Below are 17763 nucleotides of genomic sequence, written 5' to 3' on the forward strand. Positions count from 1 at the left end.
CCTAACTGAAGTAATCATGCTGTAGTTGTTGCTTGCCCAGGTCACCCTAATTCATGTCTCAGTGTTTAATGTTTATGGATGAGATCACCCAAGAAGGTATCACCAGGTGGTGGGTGAGAGAAAAGACCAGGAGAGAATATAGAATGTTTCAGTATTAAACTACCCAGCAAAGGAAGATTATAGATAAATGGTTAGGAAAAGCCACGTTACTGAACATTAGATGTAAATTCTTTCTTTTACCATATGCCTATTAGTAAGTGATGAAAATTAATTTTATTCAGTAAGAAAAAAGCAAGTATTTGGTAACAGAGAAAATTAGATACTAATGCCAATTACAGAGAGTGAAAAATTGAGAGAAAAATAAATGAATACAAATTACTTTTATTCTTATTTTTGAGACAGAGTCTCCCTCTGTCACCCAGGCTGGAGTGCAGTGGCGTGATCTTGGCTCACTGCAACCTCTGCCTCCTGGGTTCAAGTGATTCTCCTGCCTCAGCCTCCTGAAAAGCTGGGACCACAGGCGCCTGCCACAACACTGGGCTAACCTTTTTCTTTGGAGATAGAGTCTCGCTCTTTTGCCTGGAGTGCAGTGGTGTGACCTCAGCTCACCGTAGCCTCCGCCTCCTGGGTTCCAGCAATTATCCTGCCTCGGCCTCCTGGGTAGCTGGGATTACAGGCACGTGCCACCACACCTGGCTAATTTTTGTATTTTTAGTAGAGATGGGGTTTTGTCACGTTGGCCAGGCTAGTCTCAAATTCCTGACTTCAAGTGATCCGCCTGCCTTGGCTTCCCAAAGTGCTGGGATTATAGGTGTAATTCCACTGTAATCCCAGGAGCCACTGCGCCTGACCAGGCCAAATAGTTGGATATCAAATTAATTTGTCATAAAATTACCATGTTTTGCTATTTTCAGGAATTCAGCAAAATGCCTTAGAAGTATGGTATATATTCTTTAATAGCACCAAGTAGGCCTGCTTTAAGACATTTAGGTATATATATATGAACATATACATATACACATACATATGTATATGTAGTATATATTTTCATCACCACTACCACCATGAAAACTTAAGCTGGTTAATGAGGTTTTAAAAAATGACTTAGAGATATAATTCATATACCCTAAAATTTACCCCACTCCCCTTTTTTGGAGACAGGGTTTTGCTTTGTCACAGAACTGGAGAGCAGCGGCACAATCAGAGCTCACTGCAGCCTCGACCTCCCAGGCTCAAGTGATCCTTCCCACCTCAGCCTCTCAAATTGCTGGGACTACAGATGCACTCCATCATGCCCAGCTAATTTATTTTTATGTTTTGTAGAGACAGGATCTCCATATGTTGCCCAGGATAGTCTCAAACTCCTGGGATCAAGGGATCCTCCTGCCTTGACCTCCCCAAAGTGTTGGGATTACAGGCGTGAGCCACTGCTCCTGGCCCCAATTCTAAAGTGTCAAATTTAGTGGGTTTTAGTACATTCTTAGAATTGTGCAGCTATCACCACTATCTAATTTTAGAACATTTTCATTACTCCCAAAAGAAACCTCATACCCATAAGCAGTTACTCACCATTTCCTCTCTGCCTAGCCCCAGGAATCTACTAATCTGCTTTCTGTCTCTATACATTTGTTTATTCTAGACTTTTCATATAAATAATACAATATGGGGATTTTGTGACCAGCTTCTTTCACTTAGCATACTATTTTCAAGATTCATGCATGTTGTATATACCAATAAGTCTTTCCTTTTTATTGCTGAATAATATTCCATTGTCCAGATGTATCACATTTTATCCATTTACCAGCTGATGGACATCTGGGTTATTTCCCTTTTTGGCTATTATGAATAATGCTGCTATAAACATTTTTATGCAAGTTGTTGTGTGGACATATGTTTACACTTCCCTTGGGTATACACTAGTAATATGGTAACTTTGTATTTAATGTTTTGAGGAAGTGTCAAAAACTTTTCCACTATCTTTTCACTATCTCATTAGCAATGTAGGAGGGCTCCAATTTCTTGATCTCTTCTCCAACACTTTGATAGTGTATCATTTTTATTTTAGCCATCCTAGTGGGTATGAAATGGTATACATAAATTTTGTGGTTTTGTAGATAATGAGTTTTAAGTATACAGGTGGTTGAGTATCCTGTATTTGAAATACTTAAAACTGAAAGTGTTTTAGATCTTGGGCTTTTTTAGATTTTAGAATATTTCATTGTATATTTACTGCTTAAGCATCCCAAATCTGAAAACCCAAAAAGTTCCAATAAGCATTTCCTTTGAGTGTCATGTTGGCATTCAAAAACTTTTGGATTTTGGAGCATTTTGGATTTTAATTTTTTGAATTTGGGATGCTCAATCTGTATTTACATACCACTCCAAGAACATATCTGGGGACAAAGATTTGCCCCATAGGTAAAATCTGAAGGCGGGTAAGTCACCAGAGTTGCTTGGGTTCAAAGCAAACGGCACAGCAACAACCCAGTTCAGAGCTCTCTTTACAGTACTGTCACTAAATAACTTATTACTTAGGTTGCTTTAACTTTTCAGACTACAATAGAACAAAGAGTCTAATCCCAGAATCTCTACCATAGTACATCACTGTGATAAATTAAGTGTAAGGGGCAGAAAGGTTGAAACTGTAGAACAAAAGTAAGGCAGAATCATTTTTAGTCAACTGGGATTGAGTGCCAAGATGAAGAACAGTTAGAAATACATAACAAGAGAACGCCTGGTTTACCTGGCAACATTAGGGTCCTGAAGCATCTGTTTGAGGGTTACCCCTAATCACAAAAGCAGACAGCTCCTCTAAGCAGAAGGGGACTTTTTCAACAGTTTTTGTTTTTGTTGTTTTTGAGACAGTCTTACTCTGTCGCCTAGGCTGGAGTGTAGTGGCACTATATTGGCTCACTGCAACCTCTGCCTGCTGGGTTCAAGCAATTCTCCTGCCTCAGCCTCCAAATAGCTAGGATTACAGGCATGTGCCACCACTCCCGGCTCATTTATATTTTTAGTAGAGATGGGGTTTCACCATGTTGGCCAGGCTGGTCTCGAACTCCTCACCTCACGTGATCCACCCACCTCGGCCTCCCAAAGTGCTGGGAATACAGGAGTGAGCCACCACGCCTGGCCTTCAGCAGATTTTTTCAAGGTTACCTATGTTGAGATTGCTAGGTATAAGTTTACTCCCAACATAAGCAGAGGGGGGTGAGTACATAAGACTTAACAGATGAAAAGGCACGAAACATGCTAAAGTTCTGGAAGACTGGCCAAATGATGTCAATTTTCTTATTATGTAAAACAGACCCCAAGAAAATGGTATGAATAGTGGTATAAAGTACCACTGAACCCAACATTTTCACTCTCTGCTATAGGTTATTACAATAAAACTACAACATGTTCAAGTGCTGAGATGCACTCCTTTCTTCAAACCTGTGTTGTTTCTTTTTTTTTTTTTTTGAGACGGAGTCTCGCTCTGTCACCCAGGCTGGAGTGCAGTGGCCGGATCTCAGCTCACTGCAAGCTCCGCCTCCTGGGTTTACACCATTCTCCTGCCTCAGTCTCCCGAGTAACTGGGACTATAGGCGCCTGCCACCACATCCGGCTAGTTTTTTGTATTTTTTAGTAGAGACGGGGTTTCACCGTGTTAGCCAGGATGGTCTCGATCTCCTGACCTCGTGATCTGCCCGTCTCGGCCTCCCAAAGTGCTGGGATTACAGGCTTGAGCCACTGCGCCCGGCCCCTGTGTTGTTTCTTAAAGCACAATCTCTTAAGAGAACTGTGCTGTTTAAGTAATATATGTTACCGGGTAATGAAACAGTCAACTAAGAGTAAATAATCCTGTCAAAAAGCAGTTGCAAACAGTTTAGACAAAGGTAACTAAATCATGTATTAACAGATTATATTCTGTACAAATCAGAATACAGTCACTGGTGGCTGCTAGAGGCTTCATCTGTTTTAGTTCTGCTATTTAAAGCTCAGGGAACTACTGCTTTTGTTCACAACTGAAACAGACCTTGGAATTAAATAAGACTTCAGTCCTTTTAGAAAATGTAAAAAGTATAGGAGTTTTCATACTAAAGGTATTTTAGCAGAAAGAAGAGGGAGGCTAAAAGCATCTTCCTCTGACTGAGACATTGAATCCTAGAGTTAAAGGAATTTTTTTTTTTTTTTGAGACAGGGCCTTGCTCAATATATTACTCAGGCTTGAGTGCAGTGGCACGATCTTGGCTCATGGCAATGTCCACCTCCTGGGCTCAATCAAACGATCCTCCTGAGGAAAACTCTAAATTTCTGTTCCTTGATAATGTACGTTATTGTGTAATGAAACCATCAAGTAAGGGTAAGTAATCTTGTCAAAAAGCAGATGCAAACAGTTTAGATAAGGTCAATCCTGTCAAAAAGCAGTTGCAAACAGTTTAGACAAAGTTAACTAAATCATGTATTAATAGATTCAGCCCTTCTAGTAGCTGGGACCACAGGCAACTGCAACCACATCCAGCTAATTTTTGAGGGGATTTTTTGTAGAGACCAGGTTTTGCCATGTTGCCCAGGCTAGTCTCGAACTTCTGGGCTCAAGTGATCTGCCCGTCTCAGTCTCCTGAAGTGCTGGGATTACAGGTATGAGCCATCGTGCTTGCCCTAAAGAATTTCTGAAGATGCTTTACAGTACCAGATTTTGATAATCTGGATCAGACTACCAGAGATTGAAATCGCAAGGAAGTTGGTCCCAAGATTATTAGCAAGGAGGCAGTTTTTCAATGTGCCAGTTCCCCAGTATCAGTCAGAAGCCATGGGAACCTGTGTGGGAAGGAAGGAAAAGCATAGGCCTCAGTCACAAATTCAAATGTTTACAGGAGTTTGGCAGGTAACATAATGAGTCACACAGATTGGTGTAAGAGAAAAGATGAAGTGGAGATCACAGCTAGTTGGAGAATGGGCAAAGAGATGGCCGCTGTTCAGCTTCAGTCAACTGTTATGTTGAAATGTAGGCCCAATGTTGTCTGATAATTTTAATTTTTCAAGATAAGCCAAAGCCTAAATTATGTAAAATCTAATTTTTAAAATTTGGGAATCAACTGAAATTAAAAAGGGAAAAACTAATAATGTGAAGGCCAGATAAAATATATCTGTGAGATAATTTGTGACCTCTAGCTTATGTACTAGAGGGACCTTTAGTAGCACAAACAGGAGGCTAAGATTGGAAGAAAAATCCTGAGTAGGTAACAAGATACAAAGGAAGCAGCCAAAAAGAGAAAGAGAGAAAAGAAAAGAAAAAGAGGAAGGAAGGAAGGGAGGAAGGGAGGGAGGGAGGGAGGACTGACTATAAAGGTGGTGCTGCTATTAATTTACTTTTAGGAAACAATATTCTTTGGAGTTTGAATTTTAGGCCCCTTGAAATGCTAAAGAAAATGATTCCACTGTCATATTCATTAGCAGACAAATTTTTCAAAAGGTATGCCAAATAATTAAGGAGGCAAGGAGGTAGGGATAGAAAAATCTGTAGTTTCTAATTTGTCTGTAACTTATACTAAGCCAACAAAGGCAGGAGATGATCAGTGCTAACGTCTTTTTTTTTTGAGACGGAGTCTCGCTCTGTCACCCAGGCTGGAGTGCAGTGGCATGATCTTGGCTCACTGCAACCTCCACCTCCCAGATTCAAGCAACTCTCCTGTCTCAGCCTCCCTCCCCAGTAGCTAGGACTACAGGTGCGTGCTGCCATGCCCAGCTAATTTTTGTATTTTTGGTAGAGATGGGGTTTCACCATGTTAGCCAGGATGGTCTCTATCTCCTGACCTTGTGATCCACCAACCTCGGCCTTCCAAAGTGCTGGGATTACAGGCGTGAGTCACGGCACCTGGCTATCATCAGTGCTAATGTCTATTGAGCATGCAGGTGTATCAGAATTAACTCATATAAAAAGAAATCATACATTGGGTTTCTTCAGAAATGGAAAGGCCTACTCTTAGAGATTTCAAAATGTATTAACATCGATCACTTGAAAACTAGGGTTAAACTACTGAAAAAAGCCAAAATGCCTAATCAGCTTCTGTATCTCTGAAGATTAAGCTGGGTCTTAATATTTTTGTGTTAATGACTCTTTATAAAATCTTGGAAAATCTGAGAAAAACTAGTGAAGAGAAAGAGGCACATAATACCCCAGCATCCCGTCAGGAAACAAACAACCCAAACCTTGAATGAAGGTGACCATATAGCTCCTTTTGGAGAGATTATTTGTGCTTATTAAAGGGAAGGATATGTTTAGGATCCTGCCTCTACTATAGTTTACTACCAACATAATACATTATTTCTCTGAAAAATATTAATGGTGAAAAATCTGATAGAAGATGCAAACTAGGGATTGCTAATACAGGGTTGAAAGTACTTACCTATTATCTCAGATTCATAATAATCCTGTGTGCCTTCCTGGAAGACAAGACAGGGTGTCTTTATGATTTTAGAGCATGAATTTGGAAAAATGGTAGGTCCATTTGTATGTTAAGTTCATGTCCATCAAAGAGGAATGAAAAATATGTCCTTCCTCCTGTTAGGGGTTATTTGGCTGTGTTGTACCAAGGTCAATTAAAGATTCCTTAGAAATTCTTTTTTTTTTAATTCTCTGAGACAGGGTCTTGCTCTATCACCCAGGCTAGGGTATAGTGGCATGATCACAGCTCACTGCAGCCTCAAACTCCTGGGCTCAAGCGACCCTCTTGCCTCAGCCTCACAAGTAGCTGGGACTTACACTACATGTGCGTGTCACCACATCAGGGTATTTAAATTTTTTTTTTTTTTTTTTTTTTTAAGAGAGACAGAGTCTTGCTCTGTCACCTAGGCTGCTGTGCAGTGACACAATCATAGCTCACTGCAGCCTTGAACTCCTGGCCTCAAGAGATCTTCCTGCCTCAGCCTCAACTGGGATTACAGGCATCAGCCACTGCACCCAGTGGGTTTCTCAGACATTCCAAGTTCAGGGAAGAGACGAACTATGAAAAATTTAGTGCTGTGCTTCTTTTGTTTATGTATTTACAGCATTCTGTTTTGAGATCCTACTGTTTGCATTACAACAGCAGTATGAAGAAAGGTGAAAAAGCCTACCTTTCAAGCAAATGAAGAACATTTCACCAAAACACAAAACAGAAACCAAACTTGTACTACATGTTTTTTTTTTAATACATAAGATGAGCTTTTGATTAAGATGAAGAAATAAACTCACATGCATTCATTCATCATACCAGCTAAAGATTTTTCCTAGACCAGGGTTCATAGATATATATTCTGTATTAGTGAATAGGCAGTCCATGAGTTCTCCATGGGTAACCCTTAATTTTGTATTTTTATTTTGATGATACTCTAAAAAAGAGTAATAAGTGAATATTCTGGATCATCTAGATGAACACTTTATAAATGTTTACAATATAACTGGGGACGTAAAATGACAATAATTTATTTGTACTAAGGTTAAATGATACCACAATATCATATATATACACAAAAGTTTTTAATTAATTCTGATGGAACAGGGTTTTCAACCACAGCACTATTAACTGCCATTTTGCCTCTTTGTTTCAAGGGTCTTTCCTGTGCATTATAAGATGTTACCAGCATCGCTGGCCTCTACCTACTAGATGCCAGTAGTATCACAGCCTTATTGGGACGACCAAAAATGTACAGAGACTTTGCCAAGTGCCTCCAGAGTGACAAAATCTCCCTAGTTTGAGAGCGAATGCAATAGAGAAAAGTGGTAGGAGAGCTGAGGTAACACAAGGTGTGCAGGAGAATAAACATGTCAAATTCAAATGAACCAAAGATGTAACAATTTCTACTACATTCAGGTTGAGGACAGTGTCACTAAAACATTATCATATATCACATTAATGCTGTCAATGTGAATTTTATTACATTGTAAATCTGTTTTGCTTTAGTTTTTTTCCCTTAAAAGGCAAGTCTATACGTTATTCAAATTTGAATTATACTTTTTCCTGGTTTACTCTTTTCTTTATTTTTGAGATGGAGTCTTGCTCTGTCACTTAGGCTGGAGTGTAGTAGCGCCATCTCAGCTCACTACAGCCTCCGCCTCCCGGACTCAAGCAATTCTCCTGCCTCGAGTAGCTGGGACTACAGGCACATGCCACCACACCTGGCTAATTTTTTTGTATTTTTAGTAGAGATGGGGTTTCACCAAGTTGGACAGGCTGGTCTTGAACTCCTGACCTCAACTGATCTGGCCTCCTTGGACTTCCAAAGTGCTGGCATTATAGTGCATGAGCCACCACTCCTGGCCTATTTTTTTCTAGTTAAAACTTTCTTTTTTATTACAAAAATTAGCCGGGCGTGGTGGTGCATGCCTGTAATTCCAGCTACTCGGGGGACTGAGGCAGGAGAATCACCTGAACCTGGGAGGCAGAGGTTGCAGTGAGCCGAGATCACACCATTGCACTTCAGCCTGGGCAACAAGAGTGAAACTCCATTTCAAGAAAAACGAACAAAAAAAACCTTTTTTTTTTTTTCTTTTTTTGAGACGGAGTCTCGCTCTGTCACCCAGGCTGCAGTACAGTGGCACGAATCCTGGGTTCAAGTGATTCTCTTGCCTCAGCCTCCTGAGTAGCTGGGATTACAGGTGTCTGCCAAGATGCCCTGCTAATTTTTTTGTATTTTCAGTGGAGACAGAGTTTCGCCATGTTGGCCAGGCTCGTCTCGAACTCCTGACCTCAGGTGAACTCTACCTCAGCTTCCCAAAGTGTTGGGATTACAGGTGCGAGCCACCGCACCTGGCCTTTTTTCTAGTTAAAACTTGACTCTGAAGTCATCAACTAGTGTGTATCCTTTCTTTCTTTCTTTTTTTTTTTGAGACAGGGTCCTGCTCTGTCACCCAGGCTGGAGTGCAGTGGCATGATCTTGCTTCACCGCAAAATCCGCCTCCCAGGTTCAGGCAATTCTCGTGCCTCGAACCCCGAAGTAGCTGAGATTACAGGCGTGTACCACCATGTCCGGCTAATTTTTGTAGTTTTAGTAGAGACAGGGTTTTGGTATGTTGGTCAGGCTAGTCTTGAACTGGCCTCATGTGATTCTGTCCACCCCGGCCTCCCAAAGTGCTGGGATTATAGGCGTGAGCCACTGCACCTGGCCTAACCTTTCTAAATGTCCTTTTTCTGCCTAAAGTATCTTTTCTGTTAATATATCAGATATTTCTTGATTGAAAAAATTCTCAAGAGCCCCAAAACTTGGGTATATACTTAGATACTAAATGTCTTAATTAAATAAAAATAACCTGAAAGAGTTTTTTATTTATTTTGTTTTTTTGAGACAAGGTCTTGCTCTGTTGCCCAGTGTGAAGTGCAAGTGGCATGATCATGGCCACTGTAACCTCAAACTCTTGGGCTCAAGCCATTCTAACACCTCAGCCTCCGGAGTAGCTGGGATCACAGACATGTGCCACCACACCCAGCTAATTACATTTTTTGTAATTAGCTTAGATTGGGAGGCAGGTCTTATACATTACTCAGGGTGGTCTTGAACTCCTGGGGTCAAGTGATCCTCCTGCCCTGGCTTTGCAAAGTGCTGCGATTACAGGTGTGAATAGCCGTGCCTGGCCTGAAATTTTTAAATTATAAATAGATTGAAAAACTGGAAAAGGTCCTGGATAGAAGTATTCACTGTTGCACTTTTCTTTCCTGAAAAACGAGTCTTTGAAAGAGTAAAACACTAACTGCCAATACAGCTTGTCTCTATATATATGCTCTGTAAATTTCTCTTCTTCGAATCAAGCAAAGCTGACAATATATTAAGAGAACATTCACGGCCGGGAGTTGTGGCTCACACCTGTAATCCCACTGCATTCCAGCGTGGGCGAAAGAGCAAAACTCCGTCTCAAAAAAAAAAAAAAAAAAAAAAAAGAATGTCCAAGGTGTGTAGTGAGTTGAAAAGCCGTCTTGAATATAAGTTCATTAGTGGAAGAATCTTAAATTGGTTAGGTATGGCTAAATGTGGGAGACTGTTCCAAAAAAAATATAATACCACAACCAGCTTACAATTTCTCCCCGTTCTAGAAAGAATAAGACTTGGTCAAAGATTGCCTTTTACCTGTGCACTGAAATCTTATGGTTGGCTGGAAGATGAAGGTTAAAAAAAATCTTAGTTCAACAAGTCCAGCTTAAGAGATATCATTCCAATGTTCATATATTTACAAGTTTAACAAATACAACTATTGCACCCCCCAAAGACCTAGTGGTTATGTTAAAGTCACCCAAGATCAAACGGCTTGAAATTCTTTAATAAGCCAGAACTGTCCTATAGGTGTAACAATTTATTTTCCCCTTCTAAACTCTCCCAGGGTTTTGCCTTCTTCTGTACACCAGTAACTAGTTAAATACAATTTTCTCTTCTAAAATGATGAGGTGGCAGCCGGGGGGCGAAGACTGCAAAGAAAGTGTAATTCATTTATCAGCTCTTCAACATGCAGCATCAGAGTTTTTTGTTAAAGTTAAGAGAGCATCTAATTTTATTTTCCTTCTCAAAATTTATCTAACTTCCAAGGTATACTGAATAACAAAATGACTTAATAATAGAAAATAGTAGCCAATAAACATGAACTCTAATGTAGGGAAGTTGAAAATAACACAGTCTGCTGAATAACTCTTCAAAGTTTAACACGTTAGGAAAAGAGAAGAAATGGAAACAAAGCTCCCAGTGACCCTCAGCTGAATTACAAAATTAAATAAAAACTTATAAATTAATAAAAGGCAAAAACATTATATATAAGATTTACAAAACACAATTCGTCAAATAGTGTATATGTGGGAGTGGTGGGCTGGAGGGGGTGTCTATGCCAGGATTTCTGCCATTGAAAAAACAAAGTGTGGTGGATGACTGCACATAAAGATTGGCAGACACAAGAAATTACAGACACCAAGTTTTTGGGGGTATACTCATAAAACTCAATTGTTGTAACAACAGATAGGTACCTTCTTCTCTGTTTGCAAGTAACTACAACTCACCTGCTTGTGTGCATGATCATAGGAGTTGATATGGTTATCGAATTCCTGATGTTTCTGATATTGCTTATCACAGAGTTCACAGTAAAAGTTGGCTCTGAGGTCTTCCAAGGCTTTGGCAATTGCCTTCTCTTTGTCAACATAATCCTGCAAGAACCACGAAATACAAAGAAACAAAAAATGAACTTGGTAAAACTTTAAGTGAATGTTATAAAGAAAATAGTCATCTGAGAAGACAAAAAAGGGCTTTTCATAATATTTAGTGGTACCAGTAAAAGCTGGATGAAACACAAGTGGTACTTTGGTGGGTAAATTCGTGTGTCATCGCACTAACAACTGTCTTCAAATAAACAAATGTTTAAAAGGACTAAGGATGCTCAATTGATAAGTGTAATGCAAATATTCCAAAACTCCCAAAAACTCTGAAATCTGAAATACCTTTGGTCTCAAGCATTTTGGATAAGGGATACAAAACCTGTATTAATATTCTAGTTTTTAGACACTAAGGCAAAAAGCATTACCTGAGTCTGTAGCCAATGATGGAGTTAAATATTCTATGGTCATTCTACATATAAGCTGCACTGCTTGGAAAGCCAACCCACAGATATGTGTTATCTGCTAGTCTTAGCGAGATTTAAAACTGTGGGACTCTTACAAGTGAGAGGAGTTTGGAGAAAAACAACAACAACAAAAAACTGTGTGACTGACTAAAAGGCAATCCAATTTGCCTCAGCAGTTTCACTTAAAAACTAGATATCAAAAGACATCTCAGAAAGAAAAAAAGAGAAAAAGATACCTCAAAGCAAGTTGAGTATATTCATTTGCTAATGTCGCACAGAAGGATGAGAAAGGGAGAGGAATGCTAAGTGACTACTTGCTTGACTTTTAGAGCAGGGTAGATGCATTACTTTCAGAATGAGCAACTCCTTCTAGCAGATTGACCTAAAAAAGATAAGTCTTTTCTCAAAGACTGTATCTACAATTTCAAAGCAGCTCTATCATCTCCCACAAGAGCTACTAAATCAGTAAGCAAAAAAGGTTGTATTTTCTGTACTGAACTAATTTGGATAGACTTATTAAAACTGAAAAGTGAGTATGTATAGCACATTGTTATTTTTGCTCTATCTAATTGTTCACATTAATTTTCTTTGAGAGTTCCGGACAGTTTCATGTTGTCTGGCTGTTAAACAACTTGCGGCTTTTTTGCCCAGGCTAGAGTGCAGTGCAGTTCATGGCTCACTGCAGTTTCCACCTACTGGGCTCAAGCAATCTTCCCACCTCAGCCTCCCAAGTGTCTGGGCGTTTACCAGCAAACCTAGCTAACTTTTGTATTTTTTGTAGAGACGAGGTCTCACTATGCTGTCAAAGCTGGTCACGAACTCCTGGGCTCAAGTGATCCTCCCACCTTGGCTTCCCAAAGTGCTGACATTACAGGTGTCAGCCACCAAACGTGGCTGCAAATTTAAGCAACAAAACTAGAGTTCCTGGTATGAATGTAGCAGTATAGGTAAACAGCTTTGATTTTCTTCTTGGGTATTATAAAAACAAAATTATGAATTAAAAAAACCTGACCAACAGCATTCAGAAGAACTGGGCAATAGGTATGATCTGGAGAATGAAAAACATGCAGAAGGAAAGTTAAACTCTTTATAGAATCCGAATGAGGGAAATGTAGTAGAAGCCACACAAGGCAAAGTTAAGCAATATCAAAAAAGCCAAAGGTGGCAATTTCAGAAAATAGTAAAACATGTATCCTGTACATAAAAGGATCCTCTGAAGTGAATATACCTACATCTCTTGCACTCATCAAGAATTTCTGAGATCTGCGAAGAACAAAGGGATGAACTTGGGTTAGCGGGGATGCGGAAACATGCAGTACAAAGAATGCACATAGAAAAAAGCAAAAAATTCTGCCCAATTGTGGCAGATCTAAGAAAAGGCTGAGGCCGGGTGTGGTGGCTCACGCCTGTAGTCCCAGCACTTTGGGAGGCCGAGGCAGGTAGATGGCTTGAGCTAAGGAGTTCAAGACCAGCCTGGGCAACATAGTGAAACCCCGGCTCTATCAAAAATACAAAACATTTTCTTTTGGTCCCAGCATTTGCCTTTGGTCCCAGCTACTTGAAAGGCTGAGGTGGTGTCATTTGCCTTTGGTCCCAGCTACTTGAAAGGCTGAGGTGGGAGGATCACTTGAGCCTGGGAGGTGGAGGCTGCAGTGAGCCAAGATTGCACCACTTCACTCCAACCTAGGTGACAGAGTGAGAACTTGTCTCAAAAAAAGAAAAAAAAGCCTATCAACACATGCTCACTAAAGGAAGATCCACTCAACTACACAGGACAAGAAAGGGCACACAGTGCGACAATGAAAATGGTCCCAGAACAGTCAGTGACAATCAATAGTGTAGTAAAGTTATTGAATCTTAAAGACAGACTCCTTTCAGCAGCTATGCAAAAACAATCAAGGAGGGGAAGATCAGGCCAGCCTTTGATCTCTTCAACACACACACACACACACACACACACACACACACACACACACACACACACACACACACACTCTCTCTCTCTCTCTCTTTCAATTCCAGAAGACAGTGGTACAATAAATACTATAAGATATCTAAGGAAATAATTAACTTAGGATTTTACATGTATCTTTCAAATATAGGGGATACACACATGTATATATGGAGTTATATGTATGTGTACATATATACACACATATACATAAGTTGATAATTATAAGTTGTAATTGCCTAAATTAATATTACTATTCTTATTTTTTTGAGACAGCGTCTTGCTCTATTGGCCAGACTGGAGTGCAATTATAGTTCACAGGAGCTTCAATCTCCTGGGCTCAATTAATCCTCCCACCTTGGCCTTCTGAGTTGCTAGGACCATAGAGGCATGCCACCGTGCCTGGCTAATATTTGTATTTTTCGTAGAGACAGGGTTTCATCATGGTGCCCAGGCTGGATGTAAATTATTTTTATAGGCTTATGTTTATATATAAAATACATATGTATATAAATAATTCAAGAAATATTGTTTGCACAACTATGTTTAAATAAGTTAATAAGGTACAAACTTCAGAAATAATAGAAAAAACTCAGGAAAAGAACTGGCTTCAAAACCATTTACTCCTATAACTAAGATTAAAAGAAATAGGGCTACTAAAGTATATAGATATAACTATAGCAAATACATATAACTATGTATGTTATATGCTGTCAGAAAATAGAAATGATACGAATAATAAAAAAATAAAATAAAAAAAATAAAAATACGAATAAATAAAAAATAAATAAAAAACTTGGGCAAGCAGAAGTAAATAGGAATTTGAGTTTGCTTATTGCTGCAAACTCAATAGAAGTTAAAAGAACTTTACAAAACATGAAAATTATCAAGTAATAGAAGTATGGTACATAATATATTAAATGGTATGAAGTCATATACTAAGAATGGCTATTTTACTTATTAATATTATATGACAGAGTTTTTAAAATGGAAGAGGAAAGAAGAGAAAACAAGTTAGATTTTTATTGCTTACAGTATGAAAATAACGGACACTTAAACATGGATAATTTTATTAAGTTATAAAGGTAACTAGAACAACACAAATATAATCCATCCTATATCCATCCATCCATCCATCCATCCATCCATCCATCCATCCATCCATCCATCCATTTATTTCCCACGTTGAGACCACAAAATAATTAAAAAAATAAAATAGGCCAGGCGTGGTAGCTCATGTCTGTAATTCCAGCACCTTGGGAGGACAAGGCAGGCAGATCGCCTGAGCTCAAGAGTTTGAAACCAGCCTGGGCAACATGGCGAAACCCCATCTTTACCAAAAATACAAAAAATTAGCTAGGCGTGGTGGTGTATGCCTGTAGTCCCAGTTACTTGGAAGGCTGAGGAAGTCCTTCAAAAAGTACTCGTAGGCCGGGCACGGTGGCTCACTCCTGTAATCCCAGCACTTTGGGAGGCCAAGGCGGGTGGATCACCTGTGGTCAGGAGTTTGAGACCAGCCTGACCAACGTGATGAAACCCCACCTCTAATAAAAATACAAAAATCAGCCAGGCATGATGGTGGGCACCAGTAATCCCAGCTACTCAGGAGGTTGAGGCACGAGAATCAGTTGAATCTGGGTGGTGGAGGTTGCAATGGGCCGAGTACGCACCATTGCACTCTGGCCTGGGTGACACAGTGAGACTCCATCTCAATTGCAAAAAAAAAAAAAGCACTTGTACTTGTAGAGGCCAGGCTCTACAGGCTTTGTGACAGAGCAAGACTGTCTCAAAACCAACTAACCAACCAACCCACCCACCCATCCACTACATAAAACCAAACAATACATGTTTAGGATACAAAACACATTAAAAAAACATTTTTAAATGCAAGGGAAAATAGAAGAGGAAAACTTCCTAATTTATTCTGAGTGTTACCCTGATACAAAGACATTACAAGATAACTACAGACTAATATCTTTTCTGTGTACAGATGCAAAACTGCTCAACAAAATGCTAGCAAACCAAATTCAACAGCATATTAAAAGGCGAAGTGGGATTTATCCCAGGAACTCAATGTTGGTTCAACATACGAAAATCAATCAATGTAATACACCATTACAATGTAATACACCATGATTAATAACAGAATATAAAAGGAAAAAACCCACAAGATTATCTCAATAGATGCAAAATAAGCATTTGACAAAATCCAACACCCTCTTCCATGGTAAAAACACTAAACAAAGTAGGAATTTCTAGAAACTAGGAATTTCCTCAACCTGATAAAAACAAAAAAACCCCAGCTAACATCATAATGGTGAAAGACTGAAAGCTTCTCTATTAAGATCAGAAAGAAGACAGGAATGTTCACTCTTGCATTTCTTTTTTTGAGATGGAGTCTCACTCTGCCTGTCGCCCAGGCTGGAATGCAGTGGTGTGATCTCGGCTCACTACAACCTCCACCTCCTGGGTTCCAGTGATTCTCCTGCCTCAGCCTGCTGAGTAGCTTGCATCACAGGTGCGTGACACCACACCCAGCATTTTATTTTTTTGTTTTTGTATTTTTAGTAGAGAAGGGGTTTCACCATTTTGGCCAGGCTGGTCTGGAACTCCTGACCTCAAGTGATCCGCCCACTTTGGCCTCCCAAAGTGCTGGGATTACAGGTGTGAGCCACCACACTGGCCACAGTGGTGATAATTTTACAACACTGTAAATAAGCTAAAAATCATTAAATTGCAGTATTTCTTAAAATGATTACAATGGTAAATTTATGTTATGTGAATTTTATCTCAACAATTTTACCAAAAAAAATTGTGAAGGGGCCAGGCACAATGGCTCACACCTGTAATCCCAGCATTTTGGGAGGCTGAGGCGGGCAGATCACTTGAGGTCAGGAGTTCTAGACCAGCCCGGCCAACATGGCGGAACCTGTCTCCACTAAAAATACAAAAATAATTAGCTGGGTGTGATGGTGCACACCTGTAATCCCAGTTACTCAGGAGGCTGGGGCAGGAGAATTGCTTGAACCCAGGAGGCAAAGGTTGCAGTGAGCTGAGATCATGCCATTGCACTCCAGCCTGGGTGACAGAACAAGGCTCTGTCTCAAAAAGAAAAAAAAAAAAAAAAAGGTGAAAAACACAAAATTCAGAATAGTGTTTATCTCTAAAGGAAAAAGAAATGGGATGGGATTATGAAGTCATTGATAGCGCTCTTTTTCTTAAATTGAATAGAAGATACCTAAGGGCTTATAGTTTTTTTTATATATCTCACACATTAAAACTATTTAATAAAATAAGAATGTCAAATGACACTGCAGTTTTTGTTTTTTCTTTTAAAAGTCTGATAAAGCTATTTGGCTCTAAGATTATGTACAAGTATAACTTTGATAAAAATGAAAATTAAAAAATAAAAATGGGAGGCTGAGGTAGGGGGATCACTTGAGGCCAGGAGTTTGAGACCAGCCTTGGCAACACAGTGGGACCCTATCTCTTTAAAAAAAAAAATTAGCCAGGCATGGTGGTGCACATCTATAGTCTCGGTTACTTGGGAGGCTGAGGTGGGAAGATTTTATGAGCCCAGGAGTTTAACGCTGTAGTGAGCTATGATAGCACCACAGAACTCCAGCATGGACAACAGAGTGAGTTCCCATCTCTATAAAATTAGAGATGAGTGATGAAAAGGAAGCAGAGTAGTGACTAAGAATTTTGGTTCTAAAGACAAGTAAAAAGAGAAGATGGTAGCTATATGGAGAGTAAATCAGAGTGGTTTTTGGTTTTGCTTTTTTAAATTTTAGGATTCCCTCTCTCAACAAATGTTCAAGTTTGTTTACTGTTGATAGGAAAAGAAAGAGAAAGGTTGCCAATACAGGAAAGAAGTGGAAGGTTCTTGATAAGACAGGGAGAGTTAGGATCCAGAATTCAGATGTAGGTACAAATTATCATTTGACAGATGGTGAAACAAAAGAGAAACATTTAAGTATGAGAGCAGGTGAACCCTGGTTTGATGTAGGATACTATATGTAGATGTAGATGAAGGCATTACTACCTGATGGTCCAAATTCTCTTTCTTAACTAAAAACATACAGGAAGACAGAGATACGAAAAGGATAGTTAAGTAAAGATGAAGGCTGAGTGCCAATGTTTGAGAATGACAGCTGAGAGGATTAAGAGGGAGATAACACGAGAGGATTAATTGGCAGCTCTGAGTGCCCAGTGAGGTTGGCAGAAAGGGTATAGAAATGAACACAAGTAATGC

At 39.6% G+C, this 17763-nt stretch overlaps 1 protein-coding gene across 5 annotated transcripts in view; it reads right to left on the reverse strand.

Annotated features, from left to right (window-relative positions):
• Window positions 1–17763, reverse strand: part of GPATCH8 (G-patch domain containing 8) — a 112368-nt gene that overhangs the window by 17710 nt on the left and 76895 nt on the right. For all 5 annotated transcript variants that reach the window (XM_023191452.2, XM_023191454.2, XM_023191453.2 and 2 more), the window contains one exon: window positions 11001–11144. In XM_023191452.2, coding sequence (XP_023047220.1) covers window positions 11001–11144 — 144 coding nt within the window. The remainder of the gene's footprint in view (window positions 1–11000; window positions 11145–17763) is intronic.

The sequence above is a fragment of the Piliocolobus tephrosceles genome, chromosome 16, assembly GCF_002776525.5.
Source record: "Piliocolobus tephrosceles isolate RC106 chromosome 16, ASM277652v3, whole genome shotgun sequence".
Lineage (NCBI taxonomy): Eukaryota > Metazoa > Chordata > Mammalia > Primates > Cercopithecidae > Piliocolobus > Piliocolobus tephrosceles.